The 18,394-nt window shown below is 37.6% G+C and overlaps 1 protein-coding gene across 1 annotated transcript in view; it reads right to left on the bottom strand.

Annotated features, from left to right (window-relative positions):
- The window catches only part of csmd2 (CUB and Sushi multiple domains 2), a 967,861-nt gene that overhangs the window by 825,318 nt on the left and 124,149 nt on the right, over positions 1–18,394 (bottom strand). The window contains exon 2 of the mRNA XM_039739491.1: positions 120–336. Within this exon, the coding sequence (XP_039595425.1) occupies positions 120–336 (217 nt within the window). The remainder of the gene's footprint in view (positions 1–119; positions 337–18,394) is intronic.

Raw genomic sequence — 18,394 nt, 5'->3', positions numbered from 1 at the left:
GAAACTAGGACAACTAGAAAATTATAATTACTCCAGATCACCCAAATGTTAACAATGATGTCATTCTTTGAGGGAGTTACATGGAACTCTGAAAGTAATGAAAAAGAGGGATGGCTCACCTGGTTCTTAAATTCCCTTGCTGTGGCTGCCCATCATAAACAGACAGAATGTCAAAATCTTCTTCTAATGCAAACGACTGAAACACAAGTTGGATGCGATTGTGATCTTGTGTCAGAATAGTCCATGTGCAGTTGGCATAGTTTGGGTAGCCATATGGAAATCCTGGGCTTTCTATCGTCCCATTGGGACCATGTAAGGTTTGATTGCAGTTCTGAACTGTAAATGTAAAGATAAAAAGAAATAACATTTTAGATTTGAACCATCATTCTTTGCCTCAAAGATATCTATCAAATTCATGAATCTTTTTTTTTCCCCCGATAGGCCAAATGATACAGTGATCCAGTTCTCACACAGTCTCTGGACTACCTTCCCTTAGGGCCTTATACATTTTTCAAACACCTGGAGGAACACTTTAAAGAAGAGAAGGCATCAGTCAATTTCACAGCAGTCTTACAAAACAGAACTTTAAAGGATGTGTCATGGATATAAGTACAGCACTGGTTTAGAGTGGCATATTGGGGATCATTTTGGGACTGGCCTGACCACAGATAGACCAGGGGGTGTAGGGCAGTCTGTAAGTCATCTGAACTTCAACCTTTGTTTGTTCCAAAATACATTTCCCTCCTTCAGGGTTTATTCATTTAAAAAATGTTGCATCCTGGATTTTTTGATTTTCTGGGTGCAAACTGCTAGATGGCTCTTCTGATCAAATAGTAGATGTCTCTCTATTACTAGTCATTTAAATGGTTACATGTTGGTAGAATGGTGGCAACAGCGGTTAGTGCTGCTACCTCACAGATCCACCACTATCAGCTGTTGTCTGTGTGGAATCTGTACATTCTGTCCATATCTATGTCAGGTGCTCTGGTTTTCCACCCACATGCCCAAAGATTAAGATAATTAGAGATTCTTAACAGGTCCTATGTGAGTGAGTGTATGGGTGAATGGGCCCTATGATGGACTGGATTTTTTGAAGAGCTTGTTCTTGTCTTACGCTCAGTCTTACCCAGATATGCTGTAACCTTCACAACCCTCAAATGGTTCAATTTGAGTCACCGTGTTTATAGGGTTCTAGCATTGTGACTGCTTTGTCCAGTATGTACCTTTTATAGTACTATAGTCTGCAGCCAGCCATAGACTAATGATGAGAGTGGTAGACGTACCCACCTTTATTAGTAACTGTGTAACAATGTATGGTTACAAAACAAGAAAAATAAGTTATAAAACCTTAGTTTGGAACACAAAGGTCAATGTTCACAAAACGTCACTTCCCTCTCAATTCAGGCAGTGACTGATCAAGGAAATTTTTCTGTGCCCTTCCTTTTTTGTGATTTATTTATACCCTTCCCATTCCAGGCTGTGCCACTCCACATTCACTTATTTTTTTTTTTTATAATGAAAGCAGTGGCAGTTCAACACTAAGGGCCTGTGGAGCACAGCCCCTTACCTCAGTAATTTAACAACCTTCAATGTTGTCTTTTTAAGAATTTTTTTCCAATTTCCATATTATGCTCAATGTAATTTTTTATCTAGAAAAATATTGTTTTTACAGAATTGTTCTGCTTGATATGAGCGACTACTGACCAGGAGAAAAGACTTTAATCAAAAAACAAAGCAGGGATTATAACCAGAATGTCAAAAAAACTGTAGTGAAAGTCAAAATGTAATCCAAATACACTACCTAAACAGCTTTTAACAGAGTTTTGACACAAAGTTATTGAGAGTGCTGACCTTTTATCCCATCACACCACAGACGCCACGTCCTGCGCATATCTGGTACACTGCCTTATACAACTACAACAAAATGTTACAAAATGAACCCATGAGAAACTAAGATGGCATCTGGAATTACTCAAAATTATTTTAACATTATTAAATATTCATCTGCAACAAAAAATATTACAGTGTTTTATATTCTCTGTGTTTCATACCCAAACCAAAGAAATAACATTAATGAAAACACAGAGTAGCTCAGAAAAAAATTAACATAAAACAACTTTATAACAAGTATGTGAAATTGTGTTAATGGCAACTCCTGTGAGCCTGAATCTGACTTATGGGGTTTGCTCTTTCTTTATAGGTTGGGATGTGAAGGTTTCTTGCACTTATTCTCTGCTTTTATTTTGTTAATCTCATGTCTGCACTTGTAGTTCAAGCTTTTCCAAGTCAAGGCTATGCAGCATGAACCAGCAAGAAGACAAGAAATGTCCTGTATCATTTGCTCCCTTAAAGTTAACAACAGTAATTTGAAAAGTAAAATAAAGAAGATCAATATTAGGAATGCATCTCTTTCAAGACATTGCACTGATCAGAATGGAACTGAGCAGCATTTTAATCTTCATCCATCGTCAAGGAGGTCCACTTGACTCCACTAGTTTTGAAGAAGCCATCAAGGACATTCTATGTGTGCTTTTTCCACTTAATGGAAAAGAAGCCACCAATATGATGCTGCTGTGTCTAAGAAGCTCGAAGTCGTATCTATCTATCTATCTATCTATCTATCTATCTATCTATCTATCTATCTATCTATCTATCTATCTATCTATCTATCTATCTATCTATCTATCTAAATATAAAAAACTGGTTAAGTGCAACATAAAATCCTCCCTATTAGCTGTACCATTTATAATATAAAACTTACCGTAAAACTAAAAAACAAAATAAAATTTCAGAGATTAGTTAAATAATTTCAGTTACACTAGATTTTGTTTAGGCCACAGCTACTGTTCATATTAACGGCTGATCTGTCAATGCGGGATACCCCCATACCCCCCATACCCACCAAGTCCTAAAGGAAGCAAACACTTTATGTGAACAATTGGGACTCACATATCTGTTTGCATAATATATAACAAACAACAAAGAATCAGCAAACAAAATGTTCAGAAGGCATAAGTCCCTTTGATATAAAATACTACATAATGTTCCTTTTTAAATAAATTAAATGACACCACAATGGAATAGTAAGCACATCAGATGTGAAAACCATCATTCCAAATATAAAGAAACAGTGAGCTAATCGAATGAGAGTCGATGCATAGTCAGCCCTGAATGGGACACAATTTGGAATACTTAATTAATTTAAAATCAAAGACCCAGAAGAAAATTCTCTGAGACAAGAGGGCTCAACACAGGGAATGATTTATCTGGGAATTGAGTCCAAATTCCCAGAGCTGCAAGAGAGAAATGCTAATCACGGCACAACTCAATTACTAGTAAATAAAAAAAATATACTAAAATGATGAAAATGTGCAATTTCAGATCTGAAATATGGTATCTTAATACTTCACAGACTTCTTTAGTTTCTTCACACTTCCTGTAGACACGTTCATTAAGTTACTTGGCTTTTTTAAATGTGAGAATAGAAGTATGCCTTGTAATGCACTGGTGTCCCATTCAGGGTCAGTTCCTTAAGGCACCCAGTGCTTCTGACTAAGCCTTTGGTTTCTCACTATCTGTAACTGGATGATGAAAATCATACAGAGAGATGAATTAAGGAATAAACTTCATGACCTGTCCATGCAGTCTTGATGCAGGATATGTTCTGTATTTTGCAATTTTTACAGGCTATTGCATTATACTGAATATATGCTCTGATGATTTAATGCATGCATCAGATATCTGCACCCCACCATTAGGAGAGATGATAATGCTGAAATATGAATCACTAAGAATCATTTATTATGTGTAGTTACTTTTTAGAAAACTAGATTGTTTCTGTTTTTTATCATGTTGTTTTCATCAGTTGGGTGGCATGATAGCATGGTGATCAGCCCTGCTCCTCACAGCTCTTTGCTTGGTCGCTGCTTATATAGATTTGGCACATATTTCTAATATCCCTGTGGGTCTTCTCTAATTTCAGCTTTAATGGCTGATTGGTGGCTCAACATTTGTGTATATGCACTGTGCAATGGACTTTCCATCCTGTCCAGTGATGGCTATTCAGTTTTAGCAATGCTGACAGGACTGCCTTTTTTTCCACATAGTAAGACTGCAATTGGGATAAGCAGGGTCTGAAATTGAATGACATTTCTTGGTTTCCATGATGTAATTTATAAAATGATAATTTTGACTTCAGAGGAAAGATTTCAAGAAACAATAAAAACAATGTTCAGATCTGTATGCGGTAAAAAGGACCTAATTTAATATTATAGCATATTATCAATGTAACAGTGTCACATAATCAGGCAGAGTTTTCTTAGTGCTTATTTATTTAACTTATGTCGTCTTCATTAATATAACTGTACAGTTCTCCCTCATTTCATATTTCTGGATTATGCTTCTAAGTAGGTTTTTCCACACAGTATAGCAATAAGAGCTATATGGAATTTCATCTTCAGACTGGAAGTGTGACATCATTAGTCAATTTAAACAGAAGAGAAAGAGAAGAAAGGGATTCCTAAAAACAGCACATGTACACAAGAAGTGAGGTAAAACAAATGAAAATGAAGATCGTTGAAGAATGAGTTACTGCCTAATTCGTTGGGTTAGAGTTACCATATTAACTAAAAGAAAGCCACCTGACGTTTGTGTACCTTCAGAAGAAGTAGACACCATTAGGTAAGAAAAGATTTTGCTTCAAAAAAATAGAATTGGAATTGAGCTGTGGAAATCTCTCTTCTTCTGGACACAACTCTTCTCTTACATCCCAAGTATCTGATTGTTTGACTAACTGCAAACTATAAATTAACCAGGTATGAATGAGTGCCCGTTTTAAAGGTAGGGTGCCATGGGTGTTATGAATGTTTCGATCATCCCATGATGTTCTCTGGCACTCTGTGACTCCATGCAATAATAATCAGGGTAACCAAACAAAAGATATGACTTGATAATTAAGTGAAGAGCGCTTCAGTATTTCATTATCTATACCAGCTGTGGATGAGTGGAGAATACATTTCAGTTAAAGAAGCATGGAAATATAGCCAGTATTAACAACAGAGGCGAACGCATTAGAAGTAGAAGAACTTACATGACCATCTGTCTTCAGTCTTGGTCATTTCATCCCTCGACCTGCTTCATGCTGTGTTTTCTGGATATTGAATTATTTTGCTAGAGTTCTGCTACTGGCAGCTTCACATTCAGTTCACATAGATGAGGTCTTAGATATGCATACACCTCATTGTTTTGAGTAACAAGGTAGCATTTTACTGTATCAGAAATTTAAGCTTGGACACAATAGTGGAATTTCCTCCTAATTATTAGAAAGTATACTGTACTAAAAACTAACACCCTTTTTTGGCAAAGCCTCCAAGAAGAATCCTTATCACCCATGTCAGAATTTTCAAATGTGTCTTGCCCAATTTATGACTATATGTTCACTACTACAGAAGGCAATTTGATGGGGACTCATGACCTTGGCTAAGCTCCTCTCATCACCATGCCTCTGTGGTCTACTAGAACAAACACTCCTGTAGCTCAGTCTACAATCTCACACAAAAAAAGAAAGAAAAAAATCAATCAACATATCTGCACCTGTGCATTCCCACAGCGACCTTTGAGGATCACTTGCTTAACAGGACTTTTGAGACAGAAAACCTTTGTGCTCGCTATGTATGGTCTCGCTGCTCCTGGAATTAAATATTTTCATTTGTGAGTCAATTTGGCCTATGGGTCGTATGTAGTGTACCCCTGAAATATACTCATCTATTTATTCATTAATGTTCACACAGAATTTTTTTAGAAGCACAATGGTACAGCTTTAGACTAATTTGTTCAAATCCAAGCCTAGTCAATTTAGATTTGGAATTTTGCAAATTGTAGCCTTATCTGTGTAGCAATTTATTCAGATACTCCAATTTCTTCTATCTGTAAAAGACCTGCTGGTTGGATTAATTGACATGTATAAAAATGTAAATATATATGGCTTATTGGGTGACTGGTGTCATGTCTAAGATGGTTTTGTATTGTTTCCTCATCCATGATCCAGTATTAGACTTAGTTTGTTTAGAACATGAATGATTTTTATGTGTACATATTTCATTTTTCATACTATTCTTATATGTAATACTGCATAGTGTTCTAGATTTGTCAGTGGAAGGAAAAACTGCTTGAATGAATAAATGAAGACCCTGTTTTGCTTTGTGGAGAATCACGTAGAGCCAGATTCTTTCACAGGAACATGACAAAGAAAGTAAGGACCCATAGACTAGATACAAGTCTGGAAACAGACAGGCTTATTGGCATAGACATAAAATACAACATCAAGGCAATATGTAGTTTCCAGTCACCCTCATAGCTTCACTATGGTGAGTAGAAGGAAATAAAACTACCTGAAGAAAAACTCCATAAAGACATGAAAGTCTGACACAGAAACAGTGAAGTATTCAAAACCAAACTGGGGCCAACTGCTGTCAGATGAAAAAACTAACTGCAGTGCCTGCTTAATTTATATTTTAAGCCTTAGTTTATGAGCTGGTATTAATTCATAATTGATAACTAGTGCTACAAATTTTCACTTATACGGTCTTGATCACATCATTATTTAATTTATTTTGAGACTATCTTCTTTTTCAATTAAATTCAGGAAAAGCCGTTAATTAGAAAGATGGAGGTCTGGGCATCTTCATCAAGCCTTGCCTGTTTGGCATGTTTTCATCTCATTAAAATTATCATCACTAAAAAGATGTGACACTCAAACTAAGTCTTCATTTCACTTTTAGGCAGCCCAGAGAGGGAGAAACTGAAGACTCTGAGAATAATGCTTAAGTGAAAGCAGCTTATCCTATTTATAACTGGAAAAAAAATGTCTGAAACAAATTTATTACTACATGACATGAATGATAAAAGCAAAAAAAGAACACTACTGATAACTCAGGTGTTATCATATAATTTCTTTAATACTCATCAACTAAATCGGATGCCTCTGTTTCTTATTATCATACATTTCAAAATATTCTCATTAAAGAAACTCCAAAGGCTTTTAAAGGAAAAGATCTGCATTTTAAAAAGCCCAGCTACAGGTTGTGACAATTTTTAAACAGCAAATTGTGCCCTAGTGGTAATCAAACTTCATCAGACATTACCTCGTAACATTCACATTACACACATTTTGCAATCAGAATCTGAAAGGGACTAATTCATATTCTGTGCCTTTAACAGTGAGAATTAATACATTGATATAATGCTCAGTGAAAGCTTTGAAGTTACAATTTACCATTCTGTCACAGGCTACTTCACATTATAAAGGTTTCTTATTGGTTACTGACAAGCAGCTCAAAACGGTGACATCTCTAAAGCCTGCAATAACTTCCAAGTTGTCTAAAGTCGTACTATCTGCCAAGCAGGGTACACAATCAATTCCAAATGTATAAGGCTGCCAAGCAACAGTTGATGAGAGATTCACATGCAAATTCTGGGACGACCAATTAGAGCTCAATCATGCAGGATGACTTGACCATTAGGACGTGTCTTAGTTATACAGACTTAAGACATTTAATGTCATTATCAGCATGTAAAATACATGGCCAATCAGTTTTCAAAATGTTATATATATATATATATATACTATATATATTGTGTATATATATATATATATATACTATATATATTGTGTATATATATATATTGTGTCCCATGCCGGTATATATATATATATACTACCCGCGGGGCTCCATATATATAGCTGCCTGCTTCCCACAGCCCGGCTCCCACCGCAAAACCCACCTACAGGCACCACGCCATGGGGAAAAGCGGCGGACACAGAAGCCAGCCTCCAGGCGCGGCATGCCGGCCGCTCCTGGTCACAACGGAGGTATATATATATATATAGGCTGGGCTGTGTCTTCCCTTTATATATATATATAGTGTGTATATATATATATATACTTCAAGTATACTTTTCTTGGGCTGTAGAGGAGTTATATCTTATATATATATATATATATATATATATATATATATATATATATATATATATATATATATATATCCATCCATTTTCTAACCCGCTGAATGGGCGAATAGGGTCATGGGGGTCTGCTGGAGGGCGTCCGAGTGGCAATCCCAGCCAACACAGGGCACAAGGCAGGAACCAATCCTGGGCAGGGTGCCAAGCCGCCCAATACCTTCCCGGGGCGCTTGGTGGCAGACTCCCCAACCATATATATATATATATATATATATATATATATATATAGTGGTGGAGAATATACTGTGTTTGGGATACAGGGAGGCATGGTGGCGCAGTAGGCAGCCTTGCAGTTAGGAGACCCAGGTTCGCTTCCCTTGTCCTCCCTGCGTGCAGTTTGCATTTTCTCCCTGTGTCTACAAGGGTTTCCTCCGGGTACTCTGGTTTCCTCCCACAGTCCTATGACATGCAGGTTAGGTGTATTGGCGATTCTAAATTGGCCCTAGACTGAGCCTGGTGTGTGTGTATGTGTGCACCCTGAGGTGAGCTGGTGCCCTTCCTCGGGGTTTGTTTCCTGCCTTGCGCCCTGTGTTGGCTGGGATTGCCTCCAGCAGACCCCCATAACCCTCTAGTTAGGATATAGCAGGTTGGATAATGGATGGATGGGTGGAGGGAGATTTTTGAAGCCCTTGACTCAGCCTCATCTTTCAGGTGCAAGACAGCAACTCACGCATCACATGGTACATGAAGTGGGGTCTTGCACAAATGGACCCCAAAGAGGCACATAGTATCCCACTACCAGCTGTCTTTGCTCATCCCTGGGATGTGCTAGTGAAGATGGTTTCCGCTGGCGATCCTGAGTGTTTCCTATTCTGCTTTGAACTAATGGCAACAATGATGCACTGGGACAGGAGAGACTGAGCAGCTAACTGGGCCCCGTTTTTGATCAGAGAGGCCATACAGTTTGTGCGAAGTCTTCTTTCCAAAAGGCTCAATGACTATAAACAACAGATTCTCCTCTATGCAGCCTTCTCCATACACCCATGAACTCATAAGTGGTAGATTCTGCTTTAATAAATATCCTTGCTATTCCTGTTTTGAGTTGAATAAAGCTAGCTTTCCTGAAATCCTTAGACTCAGCCTCATCATTCGGGTACAATACAGCAACTAAGGTGTCAGGGGCTGCTGTCAATAATACTCTCTTCACCTTCTCTGCCTGCAGCACGAGTTACTGTCAAGTTAGGGCACTTGGCCCCGCCCCTTCCAGGTTCCCCAGCTATAAAAACCCGGCTGTCTGGAAGCCTCATTTTGCAAGAGTGACCTGTCAGATGGAGCTACAAAGCAAACAGATCCTGAAACCTGCGGCTGAAGCCAAGCCTTTTTGCTTATTTGAGAGCCCGAGGGCAAGACACCAAAATGCCACGAGGTTGAATTTTCTTGTATATTATATTTCTAAATAAATACCACTTTTAAATGAAATTGTCAGGGACTGCAACACAAAACTAAATAAAAAAACACAAAGAGTGAAAGAAAGCAGGATAACACAAGACTAGATTAATGTTGGCTGTGATGACCAATTGTCCGAAATTTGTAGGATATCTAATTTTCAGCTCTCTATGGAGGTGTCCCAAAAGAATACTTTAGTTCCCGTGAATGGCATCCAGAATCTCCCCTTTCTTGTCGACTCCACAAAAACTTCATGAGGGACACCTCCAACACATATTATGAGGTAATGGCAATATTGGTGGGAGCCCTTAACAAGTGCTGAAGCTAGCAGTGTCTCACCATGTACATCTACACATCATTTTCTGTTAACTGAATATACTGCTCAATAGTTGGATGTTATGTACAAAGTTACACTTTATAAAAATTGATATTGGTCAGTGTACATAAGTATATATTCAAACCCAGGTTGTTGGATCCGCAAAGCAGTAGTGCTACTGTGTAATAAAAGGTAAAATTGGTTAGCTAGCTACACACAACTACTTATTAGCTCACAGGCAGCTTCTTATTTGCACAAATTTAGAGAACTACTAATATTCCAAATTTTTATTGTATATGTAAATGATTACTTATGAATTTTGCCCAGCCCAATGCTGGTAAACTAAGTAATTTCTCTGCCAAACTTTGCACACTTGTTTATCTGCACCAGCTAACTGTAGTATTATCATGCACTCTAAACAGTTAAATTACTGCAGACAGGATCTTATACCATCATCTTCTTTAGGCCAACTACATTGCGTTCCTCCTGCTTCAATAATAAATTCATGGCAGCTGCAAGCAGGACCACTGATATTGTGCATCCATCCATAATGCCCTTCTCCAGCCTTTGTTATTTCGTGGTAAAGTTACCCACAGTGAACCTCATTTTCAGAGAATCCATGTATGACATCATGAGTCTAACTACTTCTGATGGTACTGTATTTGGTAGTACTAAAGTGTAACCTAGATCAGCTTGTGAGGGACACTTGAGTAGGCTTTGGCAAGATCTAACCATACAACTGAGAGCGTGGTGTTATTACTCTTGGCTTCCTTGATGATCTCACTCATCACTGCCGTATGCTCTAAATACCTTGGGAATCTTTCTTTTTGGATACTTGAGTCAATATACCCATTGACGAGAAGATAAAATATTAATCTTTTTGCAATGATAGGTCAGAATGTTTTCGATTCAACATCCAACACGGATATCTCTCTGAACTGGTCCAATCTTAACTAATTAAATTCTTTAGGGACAAAGCAGCCCTTAGGTAGTGTCCAGAGGTTGGGTTCCTACTTCTTTTTCCAGATTACCCGTAAAACCTTTCATAGCCTCTTCTGTAGCTTTGGACAGTTCTTATAGATTTTATAAGTGGTTTCCAATGGACTCAATGCAGATCTTGCTCAGGCTCCTTCTACTACTGCCCTTACTTCATCAAGAGTGAAGTCTACCATGCTCAAAGGGGTGTATGGCTTAGGTTTTGGCAGCTGGAAAGAACAGCTTCCTGGAGAGATGTCTGTACTAGGGTCACCATGTGCTGCTTCCATACTATCCTCCACTTCTTCCTTAGAACATGTCAGTCTCTCACTCCTATGCTTACCAAAGAGCTCAGCTGTGAAGTGGAAGGGGTTGTTGAAAAAAGCCTTCCTGTATTATCACTCTACCTTTCACTATGAAGTTGAAGAAGGTTTCTCTGCAGCTTTGAGGTTATTTCATTCAGGGCAACTTTTCTGTCATTATCAGCATCCTGCCACCATTTTTTGAGTATCCTTAGTTCCTTCTGCAAATCTGCAAATGCTGCTACCTCTAATTGGGCCCTACTTGTGGCTTGACTTTTACTTTCCTTCATCCTAAAGGCATCATGGCATGCCTGATTCACAACCTGCACCACAGGTTTATCTTTTTGATTGCATCTCTATTCAAGGTGGTGTCCAGGATTAGAAATGGAGAAGCCGCCGTTCCTAATGTACTTTTGACTTTGTTTTTTTATTTGTAGTCCTGTCTTTTGCTTTGTGATTCTTCCTAATATTTTGATTCCTTGACTTTACCACTGTTTTTGCTTTGAGATTTATTTGACTTTTTTTCCTTTAGATTTTGCTTTTTAGGTAAAACATTGTTTTCTTATTTTGTCCTGTCTTGCCTTTCTTGTGCTTCTATGAAAATATTTCATAATATACTATTTACAGGAGGGCAGCACGGTGGTGCAGTGGTAGTGCTGTTGCCTTGCAGTAAGGAGACATGGGTTCCCTGCGTGGAGTTTGCATGTTCTCCCAGTGTCTGCTTGGGTTTCCTCCAGGTGCTCCGGTTTCCTCCCACAGTCTAAAGACATTCAGGTTAGGTGCATTGGTGATCCTAAATTGTCCCCTGTGGTGGGCTGGCACCCTGCCCAGGGTTTGTTCCTGCCCTGTGCTGGCTGGGATTGGCTCCAGCAGAATCTATGTGTTACGATATTGTGGGTTGGAAAATGACTGACTGACTACTTACAGGAACTTTGTATTTGTTTCACCTGTGACCAGAGGTTTCTTATGGTTTTCCTAAACATTTTCTCTAGACATTTTTGTATGATTGTGTTTGAAAGCCTTTACCCCATTTATGGGCCTGTGCAGGCCAAAAACTTGCCTTTAGACTTTGGGGCTAGGCTGCCATGGGTTAGGTTTATTTGGGCACCATGGGCAAGTCTATCTTTTGGTTGTTTTTGTTCCCTATGGGCCCCTATGGAGATTTTTGAAGTAGTAAGAATCAAAACAGCTTTCAAGCACCTGATAACCCTAATTACTATTTAATTTTAATTTATACCATGAAAAAACATAATGACTAGGGCAAAACTGGAAGAAAAAAACAGAAACAAAGCATCATGAAGGGAGTGTTTGAAAGCAAAAACACAAAGGAAATGAAATCAGGAGCAAAATATAGCTTCTCAATCAGAAATTACCTGGATATTTGGCATGAACAGTCTATGACAATATAAAGCTTATTCATTTTGTATCTATGATATACTCCGTTGAAAATGGATAAGAAGTAAAGGCACCAGACAGACGGCATTCTTCTTATGTTTGTTTCTCTTGCAGTCATTTTGAAAGGAATTTAAATAGACAGATAGAACAATATGGGATATTTTCCATAGCAACAGCACTTTCTGAAGATTTAGGGACAGAGTGAACCAACAGGTGACAGAGGACACAACAAAGTTGTTCAGCAGAGGTCTTAAGAACTGGAGGACGGACTTTATCTGGTCCTGCCATTTTTTCTGTGTGTAGCTTCTTCTGTTGTTTCCTTACTTGGTCTTCAGTTAAGAACAGTCAACATTGATGGCCAGAGGTGGACTCGTCACTGGTCATTCCAGTTGATGTGGTAGGAATGCTGTGTGGAGACTGGTTGTTGGAAGAAGGTGGCAGTTAAATCTATTAAAAATTGGTTCAGGGAGTTAGCTTAGTCCACATCTCCTTCTTTCACTGGAGCCCTGGATTGCTTGAGTCCAGTAATTAATTCAATTTCATATTACAAAAACACCTACTGTATATATTTAACAAGTTTACCATTTATATCAAAATCAGTGCCATCGATATAAATTAAAAGAAATGTGATGCAGACACACATCACAGAGGAACAAAACTGCTGACCTCACCCAGTGTGGGCCACTCTCCTCTTAACTGTACTCTTTATCTCCAGTCGGTTAACCAACCTGAAATCCAGTTCTAGAAGTTACCTCTGTTGCCAGTGAATTCCAACTTTAGAATTAATTTCAGTGCTGAGTCATGTCAAAGGAATTTCTTACATTTTTGATAAATTGTGTCAAGTGTTGTATGTAATATTATTTTATAGTAATAAAATGGAAGGGTCTAGCCATTATTGAAAGGGTACAAGTAATAGAATGCATTACCAAATGTGGTATATAATTTGTTGCTGTCACCAATGTGTTCTGATCCCTTTCAGGTTGGGAAGAGTAAAGTTCTGAGGTAAGGAAGTTCTCTTCATGCAAGTAAGAATTTCACTATATTCTCTACATTAAATTACCCTAAAAAATCTATAAACTTATAAACAGTATTTGAGTAGAAAATAAATATCTATGGGGAAGACAGGTCATTTATAACAGACAAAACCACATTTTTGGCCACTTACTGTAGGGCAACTGGCCCGACTCCACCTTCTCCCCCCTTGCATTCTAAATTGTCTAATAAGACGTAGTTTGCATAAAATACGTATATCGCTGAATGCCAAGTCTCCCAGTATCTGTGATGTCACTTTCCATTGGCAATTCCAGCAGCTTGGTAAGGCAGCAGTGGTTCTAAATGCCTCAGCAGGATACCAAGATGAGAAACAGAAGAGTTGGGTCACAAATAAGTCATAACGATTGATGTATTTATATTTCTGAGCTAATAACTAATGAACTGAGGTGCAATATTAGCAACCTAATCAGCTTTAATCGGATATGATACATTACAGAAATAAGTCTTCAGCCTGAATTTAAATGTAGATAAAGATGGGCATGTAAAGGATTACACAGATGATCTTCTGTTTTATTATTCCTTTATCGTTTTTACAGTTTATTCAAAGACATCACATTGATGCCATTCTGTGTGCTTGTTTTATTGAGCACAATGGTTTTGTGCTTTTCTTTGTATGAGTGCCATCATTTGGTATATCTGTTTGCTCTGCTGCTACCTTGTGACTAGGCACATGACACATATGCCATTTGAGTAGTTACATTATGGCCACAGCATTAGTACTTGTTGGAAAATAAATGAAAGACTTCATAAAAAAGATCCATATGTACATTGGTGTCATTTTAACTAAAAATATTGTGAATTCCTTCAAACTCAATTTATTGACTCCTCATGTTCCAGAATTAAGCAAAAAATCTCTAGTGCTCAATTTAATAATTTAATCTTCTGGTGTTTAACGGGACAATCCAGACAAGTATGACACTATACCAGTAGGCAGATCATTTCACAGCTCTGGGACCCTACAGATAAAGGGGGATTAGTTTAATTTACCCCTGGAAAAGACTGCAATGTTCATACATGTATGCTGTGGTGGACGGCTGGGACCCTTGCTGGGAGGACCAAGGAAGCAAGTGTGGCCAGAGCATTGCCTCCCCGGGAACGTTAGATGGCAGGCCCCCTAGGTTGCAGCGGGGCCTCTGACTCCCGCAGGGCTTCATGGAAGTTGGAGTTTGGTACAGCCCTGTTGGGATCCACAGGTGCCACAAGGGGGTGCTACAATTGCTGCTGAGCCCTCAAGAGCAGCTCTTCTGCCACACCCGGAAATGCTGCCGGAAACACATCACCAGACACCTGGAGCACTCCTGGGTGCCCTACATAAGGGGCCAGCAGACACTACTCCGGGAGCCAGAGTCAAGAGGAGGAAGACTAAGCTTGCCAAGGAAGTGTGGAGAAGAAAGAAAGACTGAGAGAAAAGTAAGAGGGAGAGACAAAGAGAGAATGAAAAGAAAGTAAAGAAAGTGTGTGTTTGTACTTGTTGGGACACGTGTGCTTTGGGACTTCTGTGTGTCCTGGTGTCTGTCTGTGATCCAGCCTCTAATGTTCACAATGCATTGATATATTTTCCAAGTAATTTGAGTCCTAACCATTTAAAATGTATATATTAGACTGAGGATTTTGAAATCATCCATAAATTTAACTGGAAGTCAATGTAAATGCTTAAAAAGAGGACTGATATGAGAGTCTTTTTATGTTCTAGTCATAATCTTTTTTTTTTGAGTGAGCTGAAAAAAAACGTTTCAGCAGCCTGTAAATAATGCATTACCGTAGTCACTTTTTCTAGAAATAAATGGTTTTTGATGTCATGTGTATGCAAATTTCATAATTTGCTTATCATGACTGCTGGGGGATTACCATTAATATCAAGATGACCCTAATAATTTATCAAGTGGAAGAGATTTTTTAGACGTGTTACAGAAGGTTAATCAAACATACCCAAAGCCGTCAAAGTTTTTGGTAATCACTTAATCCAAAGTAGTTAACAAAATGTAGCAATAACCATATGATTCTAACCACATTACTTCACAGAACCAAAGTTTTCTAATGAAATATTTTTTGTTCATTTTCAACAAAGTTTTTATGTATTACAAGCAATGCAGCCATCATTTATAGCGTAAGTTAATGTCATCAATTACCAAAATGCTCAACAGCATGTAGCATCATAGCAGCAAAATGTCAGCACACATGAAAAACAGAAACATCAAGTGGTGGCACCAAAATATTAGAAATATACTCATAGAATGGGAAAGTAAGTTCCATTACAGAAAAGAGAGTAACAACATAAAAAGCAGAACACTGTAGGCATCATCCTGTCATCTCAGTTTTTAAGTGGGGTAAAGCCTGGTGTCAAATATAAATGGGCATACTCAATGATTGAAATAATGTTTAAGCCTTCAAATTTCAAAAGTGGCAAGGCCTGGATTTTTAAAAATCAGTATAATTTCTATATTTAAAAAAATATATTCGACATACAATTTTTTAAACTGGTGACACAATTAAAGCCACAACAGTTGTATTGACGTTTCCTTTGAAGAAAGCTACAATAAGTACCATCTGTAAAACAGCAATAATATTCCATTTGCTAGTGACATTAGAAAGGTCATTGCCAACATAGTTTAAGACTAGTTTTATACTGTGAACAGTAATAAAGCCAGTTGGAAAGTACTGGAATAACTCAGGCACATTTTCAAGCCCTTTAGAAAGAAGTTGAACATTTAAAATTTGCATATGATTATTAAGCATATCCAGGGATTGATCTGATTTTTTTCAATAATGGTTTAACAATTAATAGTTTGAGTACATTAATAAATCAGTAAAGCCAGTAAAGATAATTGGTATTGTTAAGAATGGCAGCAGTGCCTTTCACTAATATTGTTGACTGCTAGTGGGTTTCATTTCAGAAATTGAAGCTATAATCTCCTGTTATGCTATTAAAATTAAATTACTTAAGTGTTGTGCAGTAGGAGAGATCAGGTTTGACACAGTAGTACTACGTTTCTGAAATTACTTTGAAATCTAAAATCTTATCGATTTTATCTTTAAAGAAGTTCAAATAAACTGTGCTACTGCTAACTTGTATTGACTTTGAATCACAGTTCAAATTTCACATTTGACACATTTGTAACTGTCCTAAATTGTACACAAGGTTTATTTCAATTGCTATCTGTTATTCTGTAAGGGAATGTGGATCTGGCCAGAAAACAGTTTATTTAATAGATTTTAAAACTCTCAGTTGTTACTTTTCTTCAGTGTTTTTATTGTTGGCATCATAAAGTACAGTAAGTGACTGTATACTTTTGTTAAACAAATGTGATTTTTTATTATCAGTTTTATTTAAGAAGGTCCAATTGCCTCTTAGGTCTCTTTCAAAGACACAATGCGGACATATGTCAAATTATTTATATTAATTTTCCATTTATGAAATATCCATACATTTGAATGTAGTGTTGTATTCTAGATATCATTCTGTTGTAATTTTAGCCAGTAATCATATTGACAAGGGCAGGCCCAGGTCAAATGTATTTAAGTAATGATGACAGATAACTGAACTTAATGAAGTACCAATTACATTTTGAATCTCAACACCACCAGTAATAATTAGATATAGTGTATTAATGAGAGTGACTCAGATCCTAAAAAGCTGGAAAAACTCTACTGAGCTCAGTAGGTGTGTAAAACTTTTGTTAAAGATGTCTGTTTCTACATCTAAGTGAATATTAAAACTATTAAAGATTAAATTTTATTAAGACAGATAACACATTGCTCTGTTCAGTCTTGAATAATGATTATAGACAAGATATGCATAGAACAAATGCGCTCTACTTTTTAATGTTTAATTTAAGCTTTTTAAAGGAATATAAAATCTCTGACATTTTAAGAGTAATATGTAGCGCATCACACAAAATTATCTGAGCCACCTCCTCGAGCAATTAAAACCACCTACTGCAACGTCAACTGAAGAAATAGTGTCAGAGTTACTAAGCCAAGTTTCAGTAAGCAAGCAAATATTTGACTATTATATGCAACGTCAATAACCAGAACAGCATGATTTTAGCAAACAAAATATTCATCATTTTGTGTATTTAAATGTGAATTTGGTTAGTGATTAGGTGAAGCTACATGATGCTAATATTACTGATTTTTTGTTTGACTGGTTGTCAAAACAGCTGTCAAATGAGGAGTTCCTGCACACAGAGATCAAACACTTGATGTAAAACTGTCCTGCAAGACCACCCCTGGACCTCACAATGCAGCAGAAGGCTTTCAAAACTGGTGCACATGTCAAGGCACAGTTTGGCAAACAGCCTGTGTTTAAGGGGAAGTGCTTTGATACTATTTACAACTTTAACAAGGGCTTGAAGCACTTGTTGCAGTTCATCCTCCAATTTTTTTAAAATGCCTGCAGTGTGTATCTATGACATGTGGAGCTTTGGCCTTTATTATTAATGCAGCGACTCCACTATGCTTGTCTGGCTTGGCAGCGCTGGCCGCACTGACACCCACGCAATAAGATCAGTCAATTAAATTTGGCTGCATGAATGCCTCCAAAATCTGGAAAAAGACCTGACCTGTTGTCCTCCCTTGAATTTTGTTGCAGAAAAAAAGCTTCTCCATAAACTTTTCATTCTCCAATAAATCTGACATAGACGAGTTGTGCTGCATTAGCTACATCTGTGCTTTTGTCCAACTGCAATGCACACCAAGGACTATTTTTTACATGTTCCAGTTATTGATCTGTTACATCCTCAGCCATGTCAGATATCTGTCTACACACAGTGTTGTCTGACAAAGGAACATTGTCAATTTTAAGGGCAGCATCCTTACCAAGCATTTCCCAAAACAATGTCTTTGGTCACTGATAATATCAGATCTTCTCCAATTGTTTGAGCTTTCTTCACACGGGCAATGCAATACAATGCCAAAAAAGACACCTTCAGTGTCTTCTTT

The sequence above is a fragment of the Polypterus senegalus genome, chromosome 17, assembly GCF_016835505.1.
Source record: "Polypterus senegalus isolate Bchr_013 chromosome 17, ASM1683550v1, whole genome shotgun sequence".
Lineage (NCBI taxonomy): Eukaryota > Metazoa > Chordata > Cladistia > Polypteriformes > Polypteridae > Polypterus > Polypterus senegalus.
This window is presented reverse-complemented; position numbering and strand designations above follow the sequence as displayed.